The 25,941-nt window shown below is 42.2% G+C and overlaps 2 protein-coding genes across 3 annotated transcripts in view; one reads left to right on the forward strand and one right to left on the reverse strand.

Annotated features, from left to right (window-relative positions):
- Window positions 1-15,888, forward strand: part of LOC126396035 (polypyrimidine tract-binding protein 3-like) — a 22,682-nt gene extending 6,794 nt beyond the window's left edge. For both annotated transcript variants that reach the window (XM_050053860.1, XM_050053861.1), the window contains 11 exons: window positions 563-706; window positions 1,105-1,260; window positions 1,407-1,517; window positions 1,684-1,840; window positions 3,919-3,978; window positions 4,689-4,801; window positions 6,872-6,905; window positions 8,447-8,539; window positions 8,782-9,004; window positions 10,283-10,360; window positions 10,449-15,888. In XM_050053860.1, coding sequence (XP_049909817.1) covers window positions 563-706; window positions 1,105-1,260; window positions 1,407-1,517; window positions 1,684-1,840; window positions 3,919-3,978; window positions 4,689-4,801; window positions 6,872-6,905; window positions 8,447-8,539; window positions 8,782-9,004; window positions 10,283-10,360; window positions 10,449-10,581 — 1,302 coding nt within the window. In that variant the 3' untranslated portion in view covers window positions 10,582-15,888. The remainder of the gene's footprint in view (window positions 1-562; window positions 707-1,104; window positions 1,261-1,406; window positions 1,518-1,683; window positions 1,841-3,918; window positions 3,979-4,688; window positions 4,802-6,871; window positions 6,906-8,446; window positions 8,540-8,781; window positions 9,005-10,282; window positions 10,361-10,448) is intronic.
- The window catches only part of ugcg (UDP-glucose ceramide glucosyltransferase), a 20,393-nt gene continuing 9,858 nt past the window's right edge, over window positions 15,407-25,941 (reverse strand). Inside the window, exons 3-10 of the mRNA XM_050053874.1 lie at window positions 25,440-25,542; window positions 25,193-25,294; window positions 24,951-25,063; window positions 24,338-24,516; window positions 24,175-24,261; window positions 23,702-23,809; window positions 20,094-20,172; window positions 15,407-19,808 (exon numbers count right to left, since the gene is read on the reverse strand). Of these exons, the coding sequence (XP_049909831.1) occupies window positions 19,638-19,808; window positions 20,094-20,172; window positions 23,702-23,809; window positions 24,175-24,261; window positions 24,338-24,516; window positions 24,951-25,063; window positions 25,193-25,294; window positions 25,440-25,542 (942 nt within the window). The 3' untranslated portion in view covers window positions 15,407-19,637. The remainder of the gene's footprint in view (window positions 19,809-20,093; window positions 20,173-23,701; window positions 23,810-24,174; window positions 24,262-24,337; window positions 24,517-24,950; window positions 25,064-25,192; window positions 25,295-25,439; window positions 25,543-25,941) is intronic.

Here is a 25,941-nt window from a genome sequence, read left to right on the forward strand (position 1 = left end):
GCCAGCAGTTTTAAATTTGATTCAATGTCGCCCGCTCTGGCCCCAGGGATACATTTGACTATGGCCGCTGGTGTTGCTAACTTCACGTTTCTCAGAATAGAGCTGCCAATAACCAGAGTTTTATCCTCAGCGGGTGTGTCGCTGAGTGGCGAAAAGCGGTTGGAAACGTGAACAGGCTGGTGGTGAGCCGTGGGCTTCGGCTTGGAGCTACGCTTCTCACGGACAGTTACCAGCCTCCCTGCTGCACGGAGGTTACCGGGGGACAGCTAGCAGAGGCTAAGGCTATGTGGCTCTGCGCCGGCTACAGGGGGCTGGCTAACTACCGCAGCTACTGAATGGTTTTCCATGGTGCGGAGCCAACAGTTCTGACTTCATACTGAGTTCGGGAGAATAAATAAACAAAAATTTAATTCATGACAGACTAATTTAATTTCGGTGACATAATTAAATGTGATTTTAAATTTTATTTATTTGTGTCTTAATTTTCTTGAATGTTGCTGGTTAATGTTTTGACTCTATTATTTAAATTTGTCATAAAAGTTTGGTCTTTTTCTTTCTTCAGGCGTTTTTAGAAATGGCGTCAGAGGAAGCGGCTGTTACTATGGTGAACTACTACACCTCAGCCCCGCCTACTGTCAGGAACCAGCCAATCTTCATTCAGTACTCCACCCACCGTGAGCTCAAGACAGACAATCTGACCAATCAGGTGAGGAGCAGCATCTCTGGTCCTGCCCACTTCCACAGTTTAACTTTTTAGTAGAAATGTTGAAGAATTTTAACGTCAAGTCAAATTTAATTTGTAGAACAAGGATGAGTTTTACAGAGAAATTTAAAGAGTCATTAAATCATTTAAAATTTAAAGTCATTAAATCATTTAAACGTTAATTTAATGTCATTAAATCATTTAAACATCACGTGCAATGGCGGCCATGTTAGTTCTCATCTTTACCAGTCAGGAGAGGTGTCAGTTGGCTGCAGTCTGCAGCACCACCACCAGATGTCTCTGCGTCAAACAGATTTTGAATTTCAGTTGACAGCTTGTGTCCCTCCCACTGTTCAACATGTCACTGTTCTGTAAAGCTTCGTTTGTGTGTTTGTTGACAGAGAGCGGTGCTGCAGGCCATCAGTGCAGCAGCAGTGCATTCTGGGAACATGGCGTCAGGTGGAGAGGAGCGGGGCTTAGGGCCTGGTCAGAGTCCCGTCCTGAGAATCATCGTAGAGAATTTATTTTATCCGGTGACACTGGAGGTCCTGCAGCAGGTCGCTGATCACTGCTGCTGTTATTCCTGTTGTTATTGTTGTTGTTATTATTGGTACCACTAATATTATTATTGTTAGAAGCAGTACGAGTTAGTAGTTGTAGTTCTGTATCAGCGTTTAACGCCTGTATAATGGTGTGCTTTCAGATCTTCAGTAAGTTCGGCTCTGTGCTGAAGATCATCACGTTCACCAGGAACAATCAGTTTCAGGCTCTGCTGCAGTTCAGTGACACCGTGCACGCTCAGCACGCCAAGGCTGTGAGTCACGTGCACGCTCCCTGACATACAAACATGAATAAATGTTATTCTCAGACTGTATTTGAGAAGGACACAGAAGGTGTGGGCTGCAGCTCCAGTCTCAGGGTCACTGATGGAGCTCTGGTCCAATCAGATTGCAGCATCAGTCCGTCCTCCTGTCTTTCAGTCACTGGACGGTCAGAACATCTATAATGGCTGCTGCACGCTGAGGATCGACTTCTCCAAACTGAGCGCGCTCAATGTGAAGTACAACAACGACAAGAGTCGTGACTTCACCAGAGCGGACCTCCCAACAGGAGAGCTGGACCCCGCCGCTACCTTCGGTAAGATGAGCTCATGCTAATGCTAATGCTAACCAGTGAACACTCATGAGACCTTAGGAACAGAACCAATCAGGCGACTTAGCCTCAGTCACCGTTACTGCTCAGACCATCCGCTTAACACGCCGCCATCGGGACACATACAGATAGATTATGACCAAGGATCTTCAGTTCACCAGAGAGCTGAAAGAACAGCAGCCGAGTCACCACGCTGCCCGTCTACACGCCCGACCTGAGGAGAGATACAAACCCGTCAGAAATAAATCAGGAGCAGCCGCTGCAGCATACTATACCTGCACACCACTGGGCCTGGACAACCTTAGCTTTGGTAGTAACAGCTTCTTCGTATATGATGTTTTTCACCGGTGCGCCGTCCAGACAGAGGGAAACTGGATGCAAAGACTACGACTGTGATTTGTGCTGTTTACAGCTGTTTGATCAAAGAAAGGCAACTTTAAACCCTGAAAATAGTAGAACATAAATGGGAGAAGTAAAAAAAAAACCCCTCCATCCTCAGTCTGAAGGGGCAGAGTCAGTTAATGTCAAATGTTAATGTTAAAGTGACGTGTTAAACACGCCTCCAGTTGGATGTAATAACAGTGTGCTGGGAAAACTTCTCCGTGTTTTTAGCCACAATCCAGATCTCTAACAGCGTTTCACCAGACAGACCTCTGGGACAACTGATGTAGTAGGCAATAAACAGTAGCTAAAATGTGAGCTGGTAACGTTAGCTAACAGATTGTTGACCTAACGTTAGTAGGTCGAAAGTAGCAGCTAAAGTAAGCTAACGAGCTGATAACATCGGCCTGACAGCGTTCCACCAGACCTCTGTGAACGGTTGACCCAGTAGGTACACAACAGTAGCTAAAGAAACCTATATTGGGTGGTAACATTAGCTAACGGAACAGTGGACCTCATGTTAGTAGGTAGAAAATAGCAGCTTAAGTTAGCTAAAGTTAACTGGTAACAGTGATGGGAATAGTGGCGCTATAAATAAATGGCGTTACTAACGGTGCTACTTTTTTCAGCAGCGAGTAATCAAAAAAGTTACTGTCTCCCCTGCTATAATGCCGTTACCGTTACTCACAATAAAATGCACCGTTACTCGGCTTTACTTGAGTTCACTGCAGCGGTTTTCACCCAAGCAAGCTCCAGTGTAGAGTAGAGAAGTGTACAATGTTTTATAATAATGATTTATTCTATGAAGTGTCAATTTCATTCATTTAACATATTCAGTGTCGAGTTTCATTACATACAGTTGAGTTTCATTACATACAGTTCCATTAAGGGGGGGGCGTCCAAGCAATTTGACATACTTGAGCATTTTATGAAAAAGTAACACTATAGTTAGTTTTCCAGGTAATTAGTTACTTTTAGAGTGCAGTAACCCAGTTACTAACTAATTTACTTTTTGGGGAAAGTAACTAGTAACTATAACAAATTACTTTATAAAGTAATATTCCCAAGGGGTCATCCCTATGTTTCCTACGCTTTGTTGAGCGGGCAACATAGAACCTTTTTTGTGTAATTGGGGAACATAGAACCTTTTTTGCAGGGTTAAGTGGGGAACATAGAACCCTGGAAACATAGACACGCTCCCCTTCCCAACACTGACTGATAATGTTAGCTAATGGGACGGTTGACCTAAGATTTGTGGGTAGAAATCTGGAGCTAAAGTTAACTATCATTAGCTAGTAATGTTACCCTGATAGTGTTACACCAGACTTTGCTAACTATTAATGTTAGCTAATGGAATGGTTGACCTAACTTTAGTAGGTAGAAAACAGTAGCTAAAGTAAGCTAACGTTAGCTAATGGAATGGTTGACCTAACTTTAGTAGGTAGATGTCATTGTGTTCCACTCAGGTGCGGCTGCTGGGTTGAGTGTGACACCTGGTGGTAATATTGGGTACAGCAGTCTGGTCTGGCGTTTGGCTCAATATCAAACCAGTTGAAATGTTTTCACTTCGGCCTGACACTGATCACATTATTTCAGTCTGCTAACACAGCTCTGCGTCCTGTGCTCCACGCTTCCATGAAGAAGAGTGTTACCTGGGTGTGTGTTACCTGTGTGTGTTACAGGTGTAGCTCTCCCTCCGTACGGAGCTGCAGCTTTCCCACCAACTTTCCACCAACACACAGGTGAGACAGAAACAATAAAACACACCAGAGATATTGGATGAAGCGAGATACCCCACTCAGCTCACTTCCTGATTCAGTGACGTCAGCGCCACGCCCCCGTAGGAGACTTGCGGCAGCTCTGAATGTATTGTCGTCAATGAGGAAAATTAACGTGATCACAATTTATGGTCAATTCTTTCGCCCTGTAGTCACTAAAGTAAATATTGGGTTCGTTTTCCACAAGCCACACATCTCACCAACATTCTGACACTAAAGCTGCATTTTTCATCCGCACAGATCAAGAGAAAATTAACTTTGTTTGAGCCCTGTCCGTCTCAGAAAACAAGCTCTCGCGAGATCTTGTGATCTTGATAAACAGGCGGTACAATCACAGTTAGCTTACAAACAGTTATTTACCGCTAGTAATAAATAAAAAATGCCCAAGCTTTGTGCAGCAATAGGCTGCAATAATAGGAAGAGGCTCTGATTGGAGGGAGAGCTAACCACGCCCACTTAGGAGACAGGAAGAGTAACCGTTTTCTTAACATTGGATAAGCCTACGGTGGGGTATCTCCTTTATCCAATATCTCTGAACACAGTGTGATGACGTTGGCTCTAAACTTCCTGTGTGTGTGTGTGTGTGTGTGTGTGTGTGTGTGTGTGTGTGTGTGTGTGTGTTTTTACATGTCATCCTGTTTTAAATAAAGTTGTTGGTTTTTTTTTGTCCTCAGGTCTGTCGATGGCAGCCGTCCCTGGCTCGTTGGTGTCTCCTCCTCGTGTCTCGCTGCAGGTGGCGCCTCCTGCTGGTCACTCTGTGCTGCTTGTGTCCAACCTGAACCCAGAGGTCAGAGGATGTTAGCACTGTCTGTTAGCTAGCTGTCACCGTAACCTGGACGACACGTGGGAGTGCGAATTTCACAAAAACTGTATATTAAAGTGAGATTTAGCAACACGCCTGCAACGAATGCACGAGGCTCGCTTTTTTTGATACCAAAAAGGTTTCAAACTCAACGTGGTGCGAGCCAAGGCGGAGAAGAGCAAGAAAATCTGCCAACAAACACAAAAAGGTGTTTCCCAGTTTTGTTCTGCGCCCGTCTCCACCACGCCCGCAACAAAGAAGTCAATTTGTCTCAAACCCCCGTCATTAATGTTGACTCGTTTGTGCCAGTGATAGACGAAGGAATTATGTTTTCAGGGTGTCCGTTCATCTCATGCTCATCAACGTAACACCTCAACATCACCATTAGGGAATTTTCTCTAATTTGGCACAAACGTCCACTTGGACTCAGGAATGAACTGATTCACTGTGACCTTGCATCTGTCTGATCCTTGTGAATGCAATTTCTGTGAATTTGGCACAAATGGTCATTTGGACTTAAGAATGAACTGACTGAACTGATTTTGGTGGTCAAAGGTCACTGTGACCTTGTCTGTCATGTGCTCATGAACATGGTATCTCAAAAAAAAAAAAAAAACCCTTAAGAGTATTTCTTCAAATTTGGCACAAACATGCACTTAGTCTCAACTAGGAACTGACTAGATTTTGGTGGTCAAAGGTCCCTGTGACCTTGCCCATCTCATTTTTGTGAATGCGGTATCTAAACAACACATCTTCGAATTTGGCTCAAACATTCACTTGGACTGAATCGTAAAATAAAACATTGTTCCATATGGCGTTAAAAAGTCTTAAATCTGACTTACCTTAAGCTGAAGAAACCCTGAATAGTCTCCAAGTGGTGGCGAGTGAGGTGCACGGACTGTAGGGTGCACTAGCTAGCTAGTAGGGATGTCCCGATCACATTTTTTTTGCATCCGATCCGATACCGAGCCCTTTATTTTAAAACCGAGTCCGATACGATTGAGATTTAGATTAAAAAGAAAGAAAAAAAGAATACATCCAAGCTGTCCCTAGCCTGAGTGTCAGACTGAAGCTCCCAGAACCTTCAGTCTGACATCGCCTCCATTTAAGGCGATTTACAAGGGGGAGGGAATTTGATTTTTCCCTAACCAATCAGTAGAGATCAACGACGCTCCCAGAATCTGACGTCTTTAGTATCCATGCCTCGGGGGTGCCGAAAACAAGCGAGCATTGCCCGTTTAAAATGTCTCCGTCGTCGTGCACGCCCAGCTCCATCGCCGTTAAATCCAGTTTAGCAGCTTCCTTAATTTGGTCCTCCATTAATGCGAGTAGTGGCGAAATACCTCGATAGCATCGTTAATGTGGTCTGTAGGATCTGTAGCGGTCGCCATTAGCATGGCGCTGATTGGCTAATCGCTAGACCCGCCCCCACCCCCGGCGTTCATTGGTCCGTCCATCGTGTGGACGAGATAAATCGCAAATTCATTGCAGTATGCCAGACCAGAGATGCAAGCCTACTCAGTTGAGTGTGTGGGGTCTGTGGTCTGGAACCAGGCTAAGTTGTCCCATAAGGTTTGTTTTTTATTTAAATAGTATCCAGAAAGCTTATCGGTGGTTCAGCAGCACAAAATGCAAACAAATTCAATATTTTCTTGTCTTCAACAAACAAAATAGGCCTCTATCTTTATACATTGGAAAGCGGAGGCAACAGTGAACAACATAGATGAAAAACCTGGCCATTTTTGTTGTTTTGATTCCTACGATCTTTTATTTCCGATTCCGATTTTGTAAAAATAACGTGATCGGACATCCCTACTAGCTAGCTTAGCTTGTCTCATTTGTGGTCGATAAACAGAGAGGGCGGGGCTTGGAGGGTCTGAGCCACTCAGTCTGCTGCGTGCAGCTTGACGATCTACTAAAAAACAAAAAAAGGAAATCATCTAGTGGCGTCAATGATGACACGAATAACCCAGTGTGTGAAACAGAAACTTTGACACTGACTGAGAATCAGCCACAGCTTTGAACTAACTTTATTAACACTGTTTGTCTCTGCAGAGCGTCTCTCCTCATTGCCTCTTCATCCTGTTTGGTAAGAAAACACCAGCTGCTGATGGCAGGAAGAAACACCATCAGTTGTTTTCTGTGTTTCAGTTATTAAATAAGAACTGTGAATGTTTTACATGTTTACATTCAGTTATTAAAAACTACTCTTATTAGGGTCCTGGCAGCTAAGCAGCTAAGCTGCCAGGACACTATTGTAATCCTAGGTATTCTTCTTCTTTCTTCTTTCTTCAATCAATCAGTCAATTTTATTTATAAAGCCCAATATCACAAATCACAATTTGCCTCACAGGGCTTTACAGCATACGACATCCCTCTGTCCTTATGACCCTCACAGCTGATCAGGAAAAACTCTTCTTTCTTCTTTCGAGGAAATCATTCTTCCCATGGGTGAAAACTCACCAAACTTTGCACAAAGGTCCAGTCTCATGCCAGATATCCTCAGCTGTAAACTCAAGCCAATAGTCCTGATGGTGGCGCTACAGCAAGCGTCTAAAGTTCAAAACTTTGAAAATTCATAACAAATCAACCATACGTGCTACAACTTCACAACTTTCATCAAACTGTAGCCCCAATACTGAAGAAACTTTTGTACATTTAAACCTATTAAAAATTATGAAGTTCATCACTCTGTTTTTTTCAAAAACTGTAAAACTTCTTAAACCTATCTCCTCCCACAATTTTTGCTCAATTGACACCAAACTTGCTACAGAGCATCTTCAGACTGTCCTACAAAAACTATGTTTCTCAGATTTTTGATTTATCAAAAATTGAGCCTACAGTGCATCAAAATGTTTGACTGTAAACGGTACTGTAAACATATACATGCAAATTCTTGCTAAATAAATCTTCAATGTTCATGAAAAAAATGACAAAATTCTAGAGTCATGGTAGATGATGTGTGGCAAATTTCAGAATTTTATCTCAAAAACTGAATTTTTGACAGCATTTTGAATTTTGCTCTAATGTGAACAATTGGAGTCAATGTAAAAATGGCAATTTTAAACATCAGTTTTTCACTTATGGAGCAAATCAATCATTGTTACAAACAAATTACCAACATCTCCATGCTGTCTAGATGCAATATGTGTATTTTCAGATTTTTGTTTCGATAACTGAATTTTTTACAGTGGTTTGAAATCTGCTTTTCCATGCATGGACGGCTGCTAAACCTGCACGTCTGGCTTAGTCAATTTGTGAAGCTACACATGAATTGTCACTGACTAATTAGCTCAGTGAGATAGAAAGTGATTCTTAGTCTCAGAGGTTGTGAGTTCAAGCCTCAGCTGATGCAAAAGGAAGATTGTGTTGCTAAATGTCTTCCAATTCTTCTGCTTGTTGCTCAGAATTGCCTAAAAATGCCCGGACCCGACCCATCGCTGTGCAGCAGCTATAATTGTTATTATTTTTGGAGCTGGTGTAAATCTGATCATTTGTAAATAAGTGACGGACAGAAACAGATCAGTCAATAGTAACTATCACTATACTGTTACAGACTGTCCTGATGGCGTGCGGTCAGCAGGGGGCGGTCATGAAGATAATTACAGGTGTTGTTGTTTGTGTTTTCAGGTGTTTACGGGGACGTTCAGAGAGTGAAGATCCTCTTCAACAAGAAGGAGAACGCTCTGGTTCAGATGAGCGACGCCACTCAGGCTCAGCTCGGTGCGACGCTCAGTCCTTTACATCTAAAATGTGACTCCTCTGTTTCAGTGAACAGAAAAGTGTGATGTCATCTCTATTAGTCAGTCAATCATGGTGGAAGATTAAAATATATATTGATCACATTAATTGATTATGATTAATGATCTGTTAAATTAATATTTGATCTAAAGTCTCAGTGAGCGCTTTGACGAGTTTCCTGTTGAATACATTATTAGATCTTTTTTTTTTTCTGCCCTCCACAGCGATGAGTCACTTGAACGGGCAGCGTCTCCATGGTAACGTGATTCGGGTGATGCTGTCCAAACACCCGGTGGTACAGCTGCCTCGCGGGGGGGCGGGGCAAGAAGAGCAGGCGCTGACTCGAGACTTCTCAGGCTCTGCCCTCCACCGCTTTAAGAAACCTGGATCCAAAAATTTTAACAATATCTTCCCTCCGTCGGCCACGCTGCACCTTTCCAACATCCCGTACGTTCTTTTATTTACACAAAGCTTTTCTGCATTTTCTGACAATTTTAATTCAGTAAGTCACATGCGCGATTTATTCAGCGCACATGCGACTTCAAGAGCGTGTACAATTTAATGAAGTGCACACGTGACTTACATTAAGTGCAGGGACATCTCAGTAATTGGACTTGAAGTTTGCGGACGTGATCTAATGCGCTTGTACGCTTTAGTAAAACATATGCGACACAACTTAAAGCTCAAGAAAAGTGCACGTAACCCAAAGCACACGTACACTTTAGTAGCACGCACTGGCACTTAAAGTGCACATGTATGATTTTATGACGTTGGTGTTGCTGTAGACCAAATGACCCCTCAGGGACGACTAATGACTTTCTACTCTAAACTTTAAAAAAAAGGGCACGTGACCTGAAGTGCATGTACACTTTGAAAAGCGCCTGTGACCTAAAGCAATTGTATGTTTTGGTAAAGCACATGTGACGTGACCTAAAGCACGTGCACTTTATAAAAGCGCACATGCGAATTAAAGCGTGTGTACATTTTAGCGAAGCGTATGGGTGTCTGACTTGAAGTGCATGCAATTATGTAAAGCGCACACAGCTTAAAGCCTGCACACATTTTAGTAAAGTGCGTGTGCAACTTAAGGTGCATGTATGCTTCAGAAAAGCGCACATGCAACGTGACCTAAAGCAAGCGTATGCTTAAAAAAACTGCACACACAACTTAAGGTGTGCGCATGCTGTGGTGCAGTGCGCAAACAACTTAAGGTGTGCGCATTGTGCGCATGCTGTGGTGCAGTGCGCAAACAACTTAAGGTGTGCGCATGCTGTGGTGCAGTGCGCAGACAACTTAAGGTGTGCGAATGATTTACTAAAGCATGCAGAGCATGTGTACGCTTTGAAAAGCACACGTGACCTTAGGCCAGTGTAAGCTGTGGGAAACAGAGACTTACTCGAAGCGCGTAGACTTCGGCAAAGCGCACAGAAGTTAAAGCCTGTGTACACGTCAGTGTGCAGGCAAAGTGTGCGTATGATTTACTAAAGCGCACGTGACACGAATCATGCGTACACTTTAGAATAGTGCACATGTGGCACAACCTAAAGCACATGTATGTTTTAGTAAAGCAGCGGGTGACATACTCGAAGCACGTGCACTTCAGTGAAGCGCATGTGTGACTTGAAGCGCATGTAAGCTGTAGAAAAGCGCACTTTCTTGAGTGTGTTGAAAAGCTTCTCACGGTTGTGTATTTTTCTGAGAATCTCTTCCTGGTTTGTTTCGCAGCTCCTCGGTCAGCGAGGACGTGTTGAAGGACCTGTTCTCCTCCACTGGGTTCACGGTCAAAGCCTTCAAGTTTTTCCAGTGAGTAACTCAAACGTCCGTCCATCGCTTTTAAAAACGAGTTGTTTATTGTCGCTCAGACGAACCTGAACCTGTCGCACCTTCACAGGAAGGACAGGAAGATGGCGCTGATGCAGCTGGCGTCGGTGGAGGAAGCTATCGAGGCTCTGATCGCTCTGCACGACCACCAGCTGGACCACAACCAGCACCTCCGAGTCTCCTTCTCCAAGTCCACCATCTGACCCCCGAGTCTCCAAGTCCACCATCTGACCTTCAAATCTCCAAGTCTACCATCTGACCCCCGAGTCTCCAGGTCCACAATCTGACCTTAGAATCTCCAAGTCCACCATCTGACCTTCAAATCTCCAAGTCCACCATCTGACCTTCAAATCTCCAAGTCCACCATCTGACCTCTGAGTCTCCCCCTCCTACTTTTTGACCCGTCTGTATGACCTTTGACCTTTGACCTTTGGAGCCAATGAGCTAACCAGACTTAGGGGCTTCTGATTGGCCCATGGTGGGAACAAAGGGACCAATGGGAGAGCCCCGACACCACTAAGCTTTCTGTGCCTACAAACACTCTGACATCACTGTGATGGATGATGTCACAACGAGGGGGCGTGGCCATGGTTACAGAGGTTACAGAGCACATTCGCGAGCAGACTGAGCTCCCAGTAGCAATGCTTTGTGGGTAACGGAGTCAAACAACGCGCTGATGTGAGTTGAACTTCTTTCTTCTAAATGTTAAATTATCGTCATGAAAAAAAAACATTTTTTGTTAAAAAAAACAACTTTCAAATTAAAACGTGATGTTTTTTTCTTTAAATCTCTGATGAAAATATTTAATATTTAGTGTCTCTTTATTTTTTTATTTAAAGTTACTCAACATGAATACAAATAAAATCAGTAAAATAAAGTTATTTATTTCGATTTTTTTTTTTTTTTTTTACGACAGAAGCAAATTATTTTCTCCAGTTTTCAAATCTTTGAGGTTTTTTGTTTGTTTGTTTGTTTTTAATTGTTTATATTCTGAACTGCCTTTTCATGAACTCCTGGAAAACAAATGGTGAAATTTAAGAAAAGATCTTTGAAATGCAAAAACATTGACTGATTAACAGCTTTTTGAATCTTCAGCGACGTGCCTTTCACGCCGGCACTCGATTCTACCGTCTGATTATTTTGGTTCCTGCTGTTGTGGAGTGTTAGCGGGCTGCGAGCTCAACCAACTTCTTCTGTGCCTTATTTTCCTGCTGGTTTTTGATTTTTTACCTGGTGTTTGGGTGGAGGTTTGGTGGCGGGTTGTCTTGATCTCACTTTAGATTTTTTTGTAAAATTAATTTTGTTTGAAATTAATTTGTGTTTAATGTCGTAACGTTGGTATCTATTTTTCGGGAATGTTTTTTTAATCATGAATGTGTTTATACTGTACAACATGAAATGCTTTCGAAGCCCCGCCCACCTGTCGTACCTGCGTGTGTGTATTTATACGTGTGTGTACATACATATATATATATACATATACATATTTGTGTGTGTGTGTGTGCCAGTGTGTGTGTGTGTGTCAGTCGGAGCTGTGATTGGTTGATCTTCAAATGTCAGACCTTCTTTTTTTCTATTAAAAATATATTTAATTCAAGTCCAGCTCTTGTTTTTGGAAAATCTTTAGGTTTTTATTTCATGTTTGGATTTTTTTTGGTGTCGATGATTTTCTTTAAACAGGAAACAAGCCACAGAAAAACAGGAAGCTGCCGATTCCCAGTTTGCCTTCTGACCTTTGACCTTGTAACCAGAGCTGATTAGGTTTTTTTGTGTTTACTTGAAAGTTTTGTTTTGTTTTGTGATAAAATGCAACAAATTACTTTCATCTGTTTCAATTAAACTGTGTTTTTTAATTTTGGTGATTTTGTTTTGTTTTTACAACATAAATATTGTAAATATTGGTTTTAATTTGAGTCAGTTTTGTTTTCATGTCGTTATTTTGTAACAGCAGTGAAACATAGATTCAGTCATTTGGACGCCTCTGGGAAAAAGTGGGCGGCGGTCAGACCAAGCCAAAGTTTGTGTGCCTTCTAATTGGACCAAGTCATTCTCTCATTATGACATCACTTCCTGTTTAAAAAGTTTTGCAGTTTTTTTTGTTAACTTATGCTCGTTACACAAATCAAATCGTAACGTAGTTTTGTTTATGTTGCTCAGATGAAGTGAACATCTTTTGGGGGCGCTGGGGTCCATGAGCCTCCCTCCACCAAAAATGACTTGTTAGATTTTTGATGTTAAAAGTTACAAAAAAAGTCTCAGTTTTTAACTCTTGACGTACAAACGGTTTATTTTTGGACAAATTTTAAACAAGACAAAAAATGATTTCGATCAAATATGACTGTTTGAATCTCAGATAATATTTGTTTTTTTCCTGACCGAAGAATTTGTCACATGCGATGTGTTAGAGGTCCGTCAGAAATTTAAAAATCCAAAGATAATTTCTGTTTTTACAGTTTCTGGCTGATAGATGATGTCATTGGTGACTTTTAAAGAAAGCATGCCTTTGAAGGCGTTTCCTTCAAGAAACACTGAAACTCAGTAAAGCCAAAAAAAAAAGCACCCAAAATTTCTAGAGAAAAATTGACCAAAAAAAAAAAACATTAAAAAAAAAAAACCTGCCAAATAGTTTCAAAGAAAAAAAAAAGATCCTTTAAAAAATAAATAAATAAATAAATTGCCAGTATTTTTGAAAGCAAAATAAAATTATCACAAATAAATGAATAATTGCCAACATTTGAAACACGAGGCATGATTTCTTAAAAAATCACCCAAAAATATTTTCAGGCAAAAAATAAATAAATCGAAAAACAAATAAATTAATTGATTTAATTAAATTTTTAAAAAATCCCTAAAATTTTGGACAGCATGTTTTCTTTAAAAATCTGCAGAATCAGAATGCACGCTTCAAACCTGCATTTCTTTTTTAAAAAATCTGGAGTGAAATAAATACAAAATAAAATCATTTATATAAATAAGTAATGTATAAACAGATACCCTCCACTGTTTTAGTGCCTCTGAGCAGCGTCCAAAGCAACAAACAAGGCCCCGCCTCCAACGCTGTATCCAGCTCTGTTTATACATCCTTGTGACCGCTGTCTGTGAACGTCAGCACAGATCCACACCGTCACAATGACATCACACATCAGTGGACGCAACGTCAAGCAGAACAGTGACCAGTGTGAGCGCAGCGACCTTAAACTTCAGTAGCGTCGTTCATCTCTACAGTCGGCGCAGAGACGACCGCTAACCCCAACACATGCACATCATTTTCACCTTCTTTATTTTCAGGACTAATTTAATGTCAAAGCCCCGCCCCCGGTGACAACCTACAGGTTCCAGGTGTGTCCATGTTGTCCACTCGTTACATCCTGTGTACTTCTGTTCTACTCACACGTATGTAATGGGTCACGGCGCTCGTTACGTCACCATGCTCGTTAAATCTTCAAACATGATCTACTCTTGAACTTGTATCACACAAACCTCTGACACTTTTTACAACACCTGCGACGTGACATACCTGGATCATGTGACATACCACGTGGCACATGCTAAATCAAGATGTTATATGTCACATTCATGGCAGAATACTTGCTACAGTACGTGAGATTGAATCATGTTACAGTTAAACATTACAACATGTAAAACATGATCATAATCATGTTGGAAATATGAAGTAAGATACAAGTACATGTTAAACACTAACATGAAGTTAGTATTTGTGCATTACATATGTTTGTAATAGCATACACTGTGTTAAACATGTACTGTCAAGTGTAGAATTGTAGCATACGTGACAACACAATGTTACGTGTTACATGTATGTTAATGTGTAGTTGTATTTAAGCTGTTCATATTAAATACATGTCCCTCGTATGTAACATGGTACAAAACGTGTTCATGTAAACATGTCATGTGTTACATACTTGTTACTTGTAGTAAATATGTTTGAGAAACACGTTGACATGAAAAACACTATTTAAAATATATTTATTTGAAAACCAGTCACAAAACCTTCAGATTATATTTCAGTCCATGAAAACTGTTTGAGTTTATTTTTGAAAATCTGCGACTGATCTTTTATTTTGAAAGATTTTTCACCTTTGACACTTTTGAACCAAAAAAAAAAAAAAGACTGATAAACCAAACTGTTTTTGTACCTGAACGTAGCCTGTGGTTGTTTATGCTGATGAATGTAAAGTATCTGTTGTGCATTGTGGGAGCAGAGGGCTGTATGAGGTGAGATCAGCGCGTTACTGCTGCGTGTTGAACCTACGAACCTGACGACATCTCCATTGGAGCTGACGCTGCAGACGTCACCTGGTCAGAGGGTCACACAGAAATTAAGTCACTAAATTTGTCACTAGTCCCTTTATGGAAATTTAATCACTAAGCAGGTCAGAAAAGTCAAAAATTGTTGCTCATTGCTTTTTGGAAATGCTGAGTTGTTGCTAAGAGGGTTCAAAATTTGTCACCTGTCTATTTATTTATTTATTTTTTTAATTAAGTTGCTAAATTTGTCACTTTTTTTCACGATGTTTCCCCAGCTGCCGCCAACGGTAGAGTTCAGGTTGTTGTTGTTTTGTGTTAGTCAGTAACCAAAATGCAACATCTTGCAAACGTCTTGAAAACCCAACGTCTGCAGAGCGTCATGACGTTAACGCCCACACAATGTGAAATTCTAACATCGTTGGACATTTAAAATATCGTCATTCAGATTTTCAGTCAGTGTTCAACATCTGTCCGACATGAGACGACACGCCAACGCTCCACGCTGAGTTTCAGAATAGTGAAGTGTGAACGTTGACAGAGACTCTGACACTGCAGCCCTCTGCTCTGTTTATGATCATGTGACTTATTTTTAATATTCAACCAGTGCATGGGGGGGGGGGGCAGGAAGTTGTAGCATGAGTCACTGAATAAAGAAATGATCTGACCAATGGCTATCCTTGGTTTCTGGAAGCTCCATCCACCGTCTGTTCTTCCAGCCAATCACACTGTGGGATGTTTTCAACAAACACACACATTAACTTTCAGCTTTCAAAGGATAAAACTTTATTGTTCCTGTGTTGACACAATCCTCAGCTGTGATTGGTCGGTTCGCAGACTACAGCAGATCATCATAATTAAAAAAAAAAACAACAATAAACAAATAAGAATCCTAACAATCCTATTGGACGACGGCGACGGGTTCGTCCGACACCCAGCTGACGTCATCAACCAAACCCCCTGTGGCTACGCTAACAGCTAATGGCTAACAGTAAAGCAACACAGCTTTAATACACACACACACACACACACACACACACACACACACTTCAGTGTTCAGACTCAAGTTCAGAAATGTGTTTTTTCCTTTAATATTTATTTATTTGGTCCTGTGTTTGTTTATGTTTGTGTTTGTTTTGATGTTTTGTGATTTACGTGAAATGTTGCGACCATTAGAACGTCACAGAATACTGGAGTTTGTTCAGTGCTGAATTGAGATTCCTTTTTTTTTGGGGGGGGGGGGGTGAACAATATTAGAAAACGAATTTTCAAAACAACAAAATTCTCTGATCTCATTGGCTGATCTTGCGTTTTTGTGGCAACTCGACATTTAAACTTGTTTGGGGAAAAAAAATTAAAGACATTTTTTGTAATTAACACTTCGTATCTCTTCCGTTAATGACGTCTCGTGGAGTTCTTTGTAACTAGAATACAAATTCAACTGTTTTTATAATTAGTTTGTTACTATGAGACAAAAATCTCGTACTTATAGCATTTTTGTTAAAGTGAAGTGATGCTGGTTCCGTATTCACAAAGATGTCTTTCTTATAAGTTATTTTTTATGATTACAAGTTACTGATTTTGTATCCGATAACGTTCCAATCATCCTCATAATTATGACAATTCTATATTCTATAATATTTACACTTTGGAATTCTTTAGTAACTATGAGACCAAAATCCAGCGATCCTTTTAACTTTGTCAAAACTGTGAGATACCGATTTTGTATTCACAAAATAACAATGTCGTTATTCTTTAGAATTACAGGTCACTAATTTTCTCACTGAAACAATTCTCACAAGGACGAGTTAAAGTTCTTGTAATTTTGAAATGTGTCATAATTACGATAATAGTTTACTATTTTTTATAGTAAGATAGTTTTTGGTAACAAAGATCGTTCAGTTTGAGGTTTTCTCGATAACATTTGAAATTTTTAAAATAATTATTGGATAATAATTTCGGTTTTAGAGATACATAAGAAAGTCAGAAAAAATATCTCCAGTTTTTAAAAAATTAATTTTAGTAAACGCAGTCGACTGTTTTTTGTTTAAAAAAAAAAAATCAGCCAATCAGAGATCAGCGTCCGTCCTTATTGGCCGATTGTGTGTTTAAACCTCACAGCTGCTCAGATCAATGTTTTTCATGTTGATCCTCCGTTAATCAGAAACATGAACAGAGGAGACGAACTGAGAGACATTAATGGTTATTGATCTGATTGATCAGCTGTTTGAAGTGAGACACAGGAAGTGAAGTCCCGTCTTGTTTCTCTGGACATGAAGAGAATGTCGATTCATGTTTTTGTCCTCTGTCCGTCTGTCCTCTGATTTTTAAACTTGTTTCAGCAACAAATGTCCGTCACATGTCCCGACAGAGAGGCCAAGTCCCTCCCCTTCCTGCGTCCATCACAGGACATTATTCAGAGAAAAATGTGTTCGGTAGTTAACGGTCAAAGACAACTGATTTTCTGACCCTGTTTAAACTGAGCCACGAGTTTGACATGAGGTGTTTCAGATGATCAAATGAACAAAGTGAAAGTTTGTTGTAAAACTGTGAGACGGTGAAGCTGTGTCATCAGAAAGACGTCACGAGTCACGACACTGGCGTCACACGGGTCTCTCTGAAGCTACGACGCCTGAGGTCGAGTCTGAGCTCGTTATTTCACTTCCTGGTTAACAAAAACCAAGCAGCGTCCTCCGAGGCTGAAACATGAATCCAAAACCTGCAGTTCCTCTCACGTCCACTAGAGGCCGGCTCCAACAGTGAGTCAGTCCCCACAGAGCTCCACGCTAACATGTAGAAACAAACATGTTTACAGCCTGGTACAAAAACATCATCTCAACATTCATGACGACTTTTACAGAACTCACCTGTTTACTTTTTATTAAGGATCAAAGGTACACATCATTAAGGGGGCGGGGCCTCTTTGACAGCTTGGTTGCGTTCATTAACAAGTTGCTAACAAGGCGACAACATCGGGAAAGTGATGTAACCGTGGCGTAAGAGTGTAAGTGCGGCTGTTGCAATATTAGTGTGTTTTCAGTTTATGAAAGTTTAACGGTAACGTTTCGGTCGTCTAAAAAGTCTTGTTCAGCGTTTGGTTGAACTCAATGGTTTTGAGCCTGTTTTTGCTAGCAAGAATTAGCATTAGCATCATTATAATTAACCATAGTTTTGTAAATGCTAACCAACCTAGCAGCTAGTGTTAGGGTTAACTCACCTTCTCCTCCAAATATGGTCACTAAAATAAAAAAATAAATAAAAAGATGGCGACGACCAAAATGCTGAACTGGAGGATTCAATGATACGGTTACACCTGGGCCACGGTGGCAGCCATGTTGGTGACACAATGTTGGAACATCGTGCGAGACGAGAGACGTAGTTTGCTGAAAAAATAATGGTACGAACACAAACTGTGACTTTCCTGACCTGTTGGATTATCTGCCAAATGCAGAATTCCTGGCAGATTCAGATTTTTTAAAACACTGACCTGCCAACTCCCATTTTCTTCTTAAGAACTACAACTGACCGCACACACCGACATGTTAGATATGTCTCTGTAGAGCCACCGGAGACTTCTTTAAACAGCCACAAAAATCTCACTGAAAATAAATGTTGGTAACTTTTAGAAAACCTCGTTCACAACAGCTGCTGAAACACTGTCACATCAGCTCAGGTTACGTTATCTTTTTGTTTTTTTCCCAGAGATGAGCTTTAAACGTTTGTCCGCCACAGAATTAATCTAATCTATCAGATGGACACTGGTTGGTTAGAAAGCTAACTAGGCTAACCAGTTGACTGGGGTCGACCACCTAACTTTATTTCACTATACCTCCAGCAATGTGGCGCTGATCATTTTAGCATTTTCTATTTCCTTACACGAAACAGTTAGCATTAGCTTTCTGATGTGACATTTTTGAGTTATTTAACTGTAATCTGCTAGTTATCTTGACTAATCGGCTAACTAGCAGACGGGTAGACCACCTATATTTGTGGTTTTATTGAGTTACACATCCTGCGCTAAGAAGCTAATCCTTTTAGCATCTCCCATCCACTTACATGAACCGGTTAGCATTAGCTTTTCTATGCTACACTTGTGAGCGACTTATCAGGTCTAAACAGATTTGGGTGGTGTACCCACGCCTGCTGGTTAGCTTCACACAGAGTTGCAGCGGCTCTGATGACATCACATCCTGTCCGTGCTGCTCTTTGTGTCGCCCGCCATCGTGTGGCGCCTGCATGTCGATCTGATCTGAGCAGGATCGGCTACATCTGAGACCGATCGGCCGGTCAGGCTGAAGTTTGGTTGGACGGTTGGTGCATCTCTGGTGACTCATGGCACCTTGTTCGTCTCTGTCCTTATTTCTGGAATCAGGGACACAGGAAGGGGACGGACCTCTGACCAATCAGAGCCTGAACCTGGATCAGGAGCTGTTCAGGACCAACAACACAATCTGCACTGTGTCTTAGTGAAAGCTTCACAGTCCTCGCCAACCTTTGTTGAAACAGACGGACGTCACGACGACTGACGGGAAGCGTCTGAAACGCAGCCGACACGTTTCCTCTGAGGCGTCAGACGTCGTCAAACTGTTTCATCTTCAGTCACAATTAGTTCATTCAGAAAACTGTCAGGAGCCAATCAGGAGAGAGAATACTGGCTCCTCTCTAATGATTGGTCGATCAGAGATCAGCTGTTAAGTGCGATGCGTCACTCCCTCCCGTTTCTTTTTCTCCTTTTTTAAATGTTTTTCTTCCTTCCATCCTGCGCTCTCATTGGCTTGTTCTGGCATCATTTCGGGTTTTTTTAGCACCAAAAGGAACATAAATAGTTAAACAAACACACACACACACACACACACACACACACACACACACTCTTCAGTTTTTCTCATTAAAAAAACCAAAAACAAACAGTCTCTTTCACGCCTCCTCCTCTTCCTCCTCTCCACCTTTATGAGGAAGAGGAGGAAGAAAGGGCAGGCGGTTGCCGTGGTAACTAGACGTCAAGGATCTCCTCTGCGGTGCCGCCACAGCGCAGCCGGTAGCGTCCGGTCCTCCAGCTGATTGTCGGGTCCCACAGAGCCGACAGGAAGATCTGCACAGCCATCGACTCTCTGATGAACCACGCCACCGCAAAGTCCAGCTTGGAGAAGCACAGCGGGCCGCCCTGCGCGATGATGTCATCATCAATAACCAATGACAATAATAACCGTTTCTTTTTTTATTTTCTTTTTCTTCATATTTACTTTTTAATTTTTATATATATATATATATATTTTTTTTTTTTGTCAACTTTTTAAACGCCAAAATAAAAGTGTATAAAAACATTGTATAATATCATCATATTATTTCTGACCTAATGAAACCCTTTCAAAATAAACGTGTAAACATCTCCGTCATTGATCAGATCAGTATTTGTGTTTCAAATTAAAAGCATGTTTGATGTGAGTACCTGAACTCCAGTCAGCTGGATGTAGTCAGATATGAACCAGGCCAGACAGTGACACATGAAGAACACCATCATGTCCCACCTGCAACACACACACACACACACACACACACACACACACAAGATGCATCATCATGACATCACAGTGTTTACAACTGATCAATGTTTGTTGGTGGGCGGGGCTTAGCTGGAGGCAACACAGTTCTCCACAGACATTAGCTAGCCCTAGCTAACAAGTTCTGTTGTCTTGTTTTAGACGATGGAGGAAGATGATGTGAGTGGTGCGTTCAGAAACACTCATTCTGAGTGTGGGAGCGCACTCTGACACAAACTAAAAACTCTAAATTCGCTCCCTCCGTTCACGCTGCCCGACGCTGGTCACGGGGTCTATGGTGGTTAGCAGCTGTGTCTCTGTCAATAACAGAGCATATGAGCGGAGTGGGTGAAAATTTCCGCTCCTCGCTTGCAGACCTGTCACTTTACGCCACTCGTCCGCTCCGCTTGGTTCTACGCATTCTTCGTTCCGCTCCATCATAAATTTTATCCCGCTCCACTCGCTCACCACCCCGCTCAAAAAAACTGCGTCGTACTACCCTAACCTGTAATCTTCTATTCACAAATAAAACGGGGTCTGCCCATTTTTCCAACATCCCATTGTTCCAACCACATTAAACCCATTGTTCCGAAGTCCCGTTGTTCCGAAATCATCATGATGCCCTGTGGTTAAGGTCTGGTTAGGTTTAGGCACAAAAACCACTTGGTTAGGGTCAGGAAAAGATCATGGTGTGGGTTAAAATGAAAAAGAAAGTAGCAAACACATAAGCTGTGAGCCTGCTCCGCCTCAAGCCTTTCCCAGCTGACCCAGAGCCGGTCGCAGCGCACCATCAAGGCAGAAATACGCCCGCCAGGAGCCGTTCAGCACCGCGGAGAGCTCCCCACATAACCCAGACCCCAGAGTTAATAACAGGAGGTGATGGTGTTTCACTCTCTCCTCTCTATGACACTTGTATCTCGACCAGTAGCCTACTTTTGTTGCGTTGCTGATCCTCTATGGTACACAAATACAGTATAGCCTAGTATAATCACACATCAGAACAACGGGACGTCGGACCAATGAGAGGTCGAAACAATGCTACGGCACCAATAAAACATGAGCTTGGTAGATTCTCCGGGGAAGCCCTCTCCCCTCAGTTAGGGACCGTTCTACACGGTACCGCTGGCAGGGTGGAAATAAGTCAAAGTGTAGAGGAGATGGACCAGGTTAAGGCCGACTTCCAGGGAAGCCCTCTCGCCTCTCCCCGCAGTTAGGGACCGTTCTCCGAGGTACCGCTGCTTCTCTTCTCTGTTTCTTTTCTGAAGTACACAGTAAACTCCATAGTTTTGAAAGAAAATAGTGTGGGTGTGCGCAGGTGCAAAGATGCATTCTGGGCAGGGCATGAGCGACCGGAGCAAAATTGGAGCGAGAGATAAGGCTCCGCTCCACCTTTTAAAAAAAATAGCCGCTCCTCGCTCAACACAAAATCCTCCCGCTACCCGCTCCGCTCCACTCACATGCTCTGGTCAATAATCACAAACTGTCCAATAACCAGTTACAGGTGACGATGACTTCTCGTACAGACACTGAGACTAACGACAGGGCCGTGATGATGTTACACTAAACAGCTGTCATGTGACACCTCACCCGGGGTCAAGCTCGCCACGTTTTGAGCTGAAGCCCTGATGTCTTTTTGTCTTCAGAAATGTTTTGACAGATTTCTGTGAGATGGTTCATCACAGACACACTGATTGGAAGTTGTGACCAGATGCTGCTCAACACAGCCTGATGGTGGCGCTGCAATTAACGCCACAAAAAATCAAACTTTGAAAGGCCACGCCCCTCACACCATGTGTCGGACTGACAATTCGACACACGAGTCCATCTGAATGTGCTCTATGAATGAGCCTCAGAACCACTGCGGTCCGCCCGCTAGATTTTCCACCATTTTGAATTTTTATGAAAAACACGTTTGCTCCTCCTGAACTGTGTGTCTGATTCGTACCAAAGTTTCTGTGAATCATCATCATCATCAGACATTATCAGAAGCTTGCTGATATCTCGCTGTGTTTTCAGATACTGACCAATGAACTTTAGAGGGGGCGTGGCTTAGCACATCAACAGATCTACCTCCATAACCGTTGGGCCAATCATCATGAAACTTACAGGAAACGTGTGAAGGGGTACCACCGACACACCCTGAACGCTTGCCTCAAATCGACCACTAGGGGGCGCCTCTCATGCATAAAAATGGGCGTGGCACAACACAAATCTGATTATAAATCAGAAACTGTCCAATCATTACAAACTCACAGGATGTGTTCAGTAATAAAGATGAACCACTGTGTTCAGTTATTTTGAAAACAGTCAACAGGGGGCGCCACCACTTCCAAACTAATGTGTCCATAAATTGATTTGTTCTAACGTCACCAAGTCATTAAAGCATGTCCCCAAAATGTTTCTGACCAACAGGAAGTGACAGTGTTTCCACAGAGGGGCGTGGCCAAGTTGAGATTGAGACGTAAATAAATGAGCATCTGTCCAATCATCATAAAGGCTGTTGTTTGTCTTTGAGACAGACGTCCTGAGCTGTCAAAGGTCCTGATCCTTCACAGCGTTCAGGTGTTTAAGGGTCGTCCTGCCTTTAACCCCAGAGTCACCGCTCATGGCGTTATTTTAATCTTATTGGACATTTCAGTCTGATGGAAACACTTTAAATTCTCTTTACTGTGAAATCCAACAACAAAACAAAGATCACAGTCAGCTAACTGCTGCTGTTATTAACTCTTTCCCTGCCACTGCAGAGATTTTCTGTCAGTCCCTGTTTCTACTAATATAAGACAGGGGGCGCTGGTACACATCTCCTGAAACAGAACAGCACCGCCGTGTCCAAAAACAAATGAAGAAGAAGATCCGCTGGCAACAGGAAGAAGATGTAGCGGCTTGTAAACTGCAGGAAAATGCTGACGGAAAAGTTTACGGCTGCACAAGTGGTGGAGACGCTGATGGACTCAGACTCTGACACTTCCTGTTTTGATCAACATTCTGAATCTGATTGCATGAAGAAACGAATGAGATGGTGGGACGAAACGGGATCTCCATGACGACCACGGAGGAGACGGAGACAACAGAACACTGAGCGATGACTGAACGTGACAACATGTTCCACTGCTGCGACTCAAAGAGATTATTATTAATGATACAGTTCAGACTGACGCAAGGAAATGAGAAAAAACAAAAATGTAAAAGTTAAATTGATTTTATATTGAAAATGACTCTTTGATAAAAAATAAATTTTTCTCAGCTTTTTGTCCGAAATGTTGTTGGTTTTTTGTTTTTTTATGAGAAGTCACAAATTCAAATGAAATATATGTATCATAATATGATAAAAATAAATATACGACAGAATAATAAAACAAACAGTCTGTTCTTTAGTCTGATGTTTATACTGTTTGTATAACAATGATCCTGTAAAGACCAGTGAAGATGATCAAACTGCTGGAAACTTGAACACAACACCCTGGTGAGGAAAGAGTTAATATCTGCACACAACAGAAACAACAGATTGGCTGCATACCTGAACACATAATGAGCAGCCCAGCCAATGATGAGGCTGGCCAGGAAGCACTCGGAGACGGGCTCCAGCACAGTGCCAGGAAGCATGTTGATCCTCAGCTTCGTCCACCTGAACACACGAAACACAACTTTAATATTTACACCAATAAACTGCACAACATCAACATCACCATGACGACAGGCTGAGCCACACATGAAACATGTCATTGTGTCATAGGACACCACAGATGAAACAATACAATAGACAAGACAAGACAAGACAATATGATCAGATACATAAATACAGTCGACTAAATTCATCATAAAAGATAACACAATAAAATGTAAATAAAAGACTAATTAAATTAAAACAAAGTGACAGCAGAGTCAGCAGGTCTCAGCTGAGCTGATTAAATACAGATTGTTTTATTATAAATACAATGTTTAAATATAAACAATATAAACAGCCAATCAGACGAAGAGCTGTGAGGTCACCTGATCATGCGGGACTGGAACTGACCAATGGAGTACGACCCCGAGTTCTGCAGCGCCACCTGTGTCGCCATGGAGAACTTCCATCCTCTGAGGAGACAGACAAAAATTAATCACCAGCTTCACTTCCACATCACTGGACTGGTGCTAAAGCTAACGTGCTAACCTGTCAGCGATGGCTTTAGCCATGAAGTAATCCTCTGCGATGTACTGAGCAAAGGCGACCAATCCGCCGGCTTGATCCAACACGTCCTTCCTCATCAGACACGACATCCCCGTCACACACTTTATCCCCGTCACGTTAGCTGAGATGTAGGAGCGAGGGTGGGACGTCCCAAAATACACCTGGCAACAAGTTAGCATTAGCATCTGTTAGCAAAAGAATCTTTGTCATGTTAGCAACATGCAGGGGTGAGGTTAGCATTAGCTGATGGAACGACAAATATGGGATACATAATTTAGCTTTAGTTAGTATTATAGTTGGAAATGATCATGTATTACCATCCAACAGCTAGTTAGCTAGCTTAACAAAGAACAGCATGTGAGGTGTACTTGTAAAGGAAAATACATCTATTAGCACCATTAGCACTGACAGCTACTAAAAAAAGCTGGTTAGAAAATATATGTCACGTTAGCATTAGAGGCTATTGCTAAACAGCATTTAAACAAATACTGTAACACAACATTAGCACTGTTAGCCTGTCGCTAAAAGTTGTTTTTCACATGCACACCTGGAAACCAGTCAGCAGACTTTGCATGATGTTAACTTGTTAGCTTACCTGCTCCAGTGTGGCGGCAAAGCCTTGGCGATCGGCAACATATGGCAACCCATGGACCAATCCCACCTTCTCTGTCATCTGATTGGTCAGATCTGTCAGAGTGTCGGGTTTCACTGCCACACACACACACACACACACACACACACACACACACACACACACACACACACACACACACATATACAGAGTTAGCATCGGCGTCTGCAGTTTGTATGTTAGCAACAAACCAACATATAACTGACCTCTGATGCCGCTGTCACAGATCCAGACCAGACCATATTTGGCTCCTTCATAGCCCGGCATCAGGTTGTTGATCTTGGGGTTGATTCCAACTTTCTTCCCCCCTGAAAACCAGAGAACACGTGCTAAGACTAAATCATGGCCTATATGTCAGATGGAGTTAGTTACTAAGGCAGATCATAACCTCAGAATAAGTTTTCCCATAAACCCAATATGGAAAACACTGAACCAACACAAGTCTCTGCTCACCAATGAATAATCGTGCGTCTACGTTTGGATATTTTCCCAACAACTTTTTACACACATCCACAGCTGGATCATCTTGATCCTGAACGCACAGCAGGATCTCATACTGCAAAACAAACATGTTAAAGTTACTGTACAAATCCCTGCTCAGAAAACTGGAAAGAGAGGCAGGAGACAGGGGGCAGTGGGATGGTAGATGGGGCAGTGGGATGGTAGACGGGGCAGTGGGATGGTAGATGAGGCAGTGAGATGGTAGATGGGGCACTGGGATGGTAGACGGGGCAGTGGGATGGTAGATGAGGCAGTGAGATGGTAGATGGGGCAGTGGGATNCTGCAAAACAAACATGTTAAAGTTACTGTACAAATCCCTGCTCAGAAAACTGGAAAGAGAGGCAGGAGACAGGGGGCAGTGGGATGGTAGATGGGGCAGTGGGATGGTAGACGGGGCAGTGGGATGGTAGATGGGGCACTGGGATGGTAGACGGGGCAGTGGGATGGTAGATG

This window comes from Epinephelus moara, chromosome 9 (genome assembly GCF_006386435.1).
Source record: "Epinephelus moara isolate mb chromosome 9, YSFRI_EMoa_1.0, whole genome shotgun sequence".
Classification (NCBI taxonomy): Eukaryota; Metazoa; Chordata; class Actinopteri; order Perciformes; family Serranidae; genus Epinephelus; species Epinephelus moara.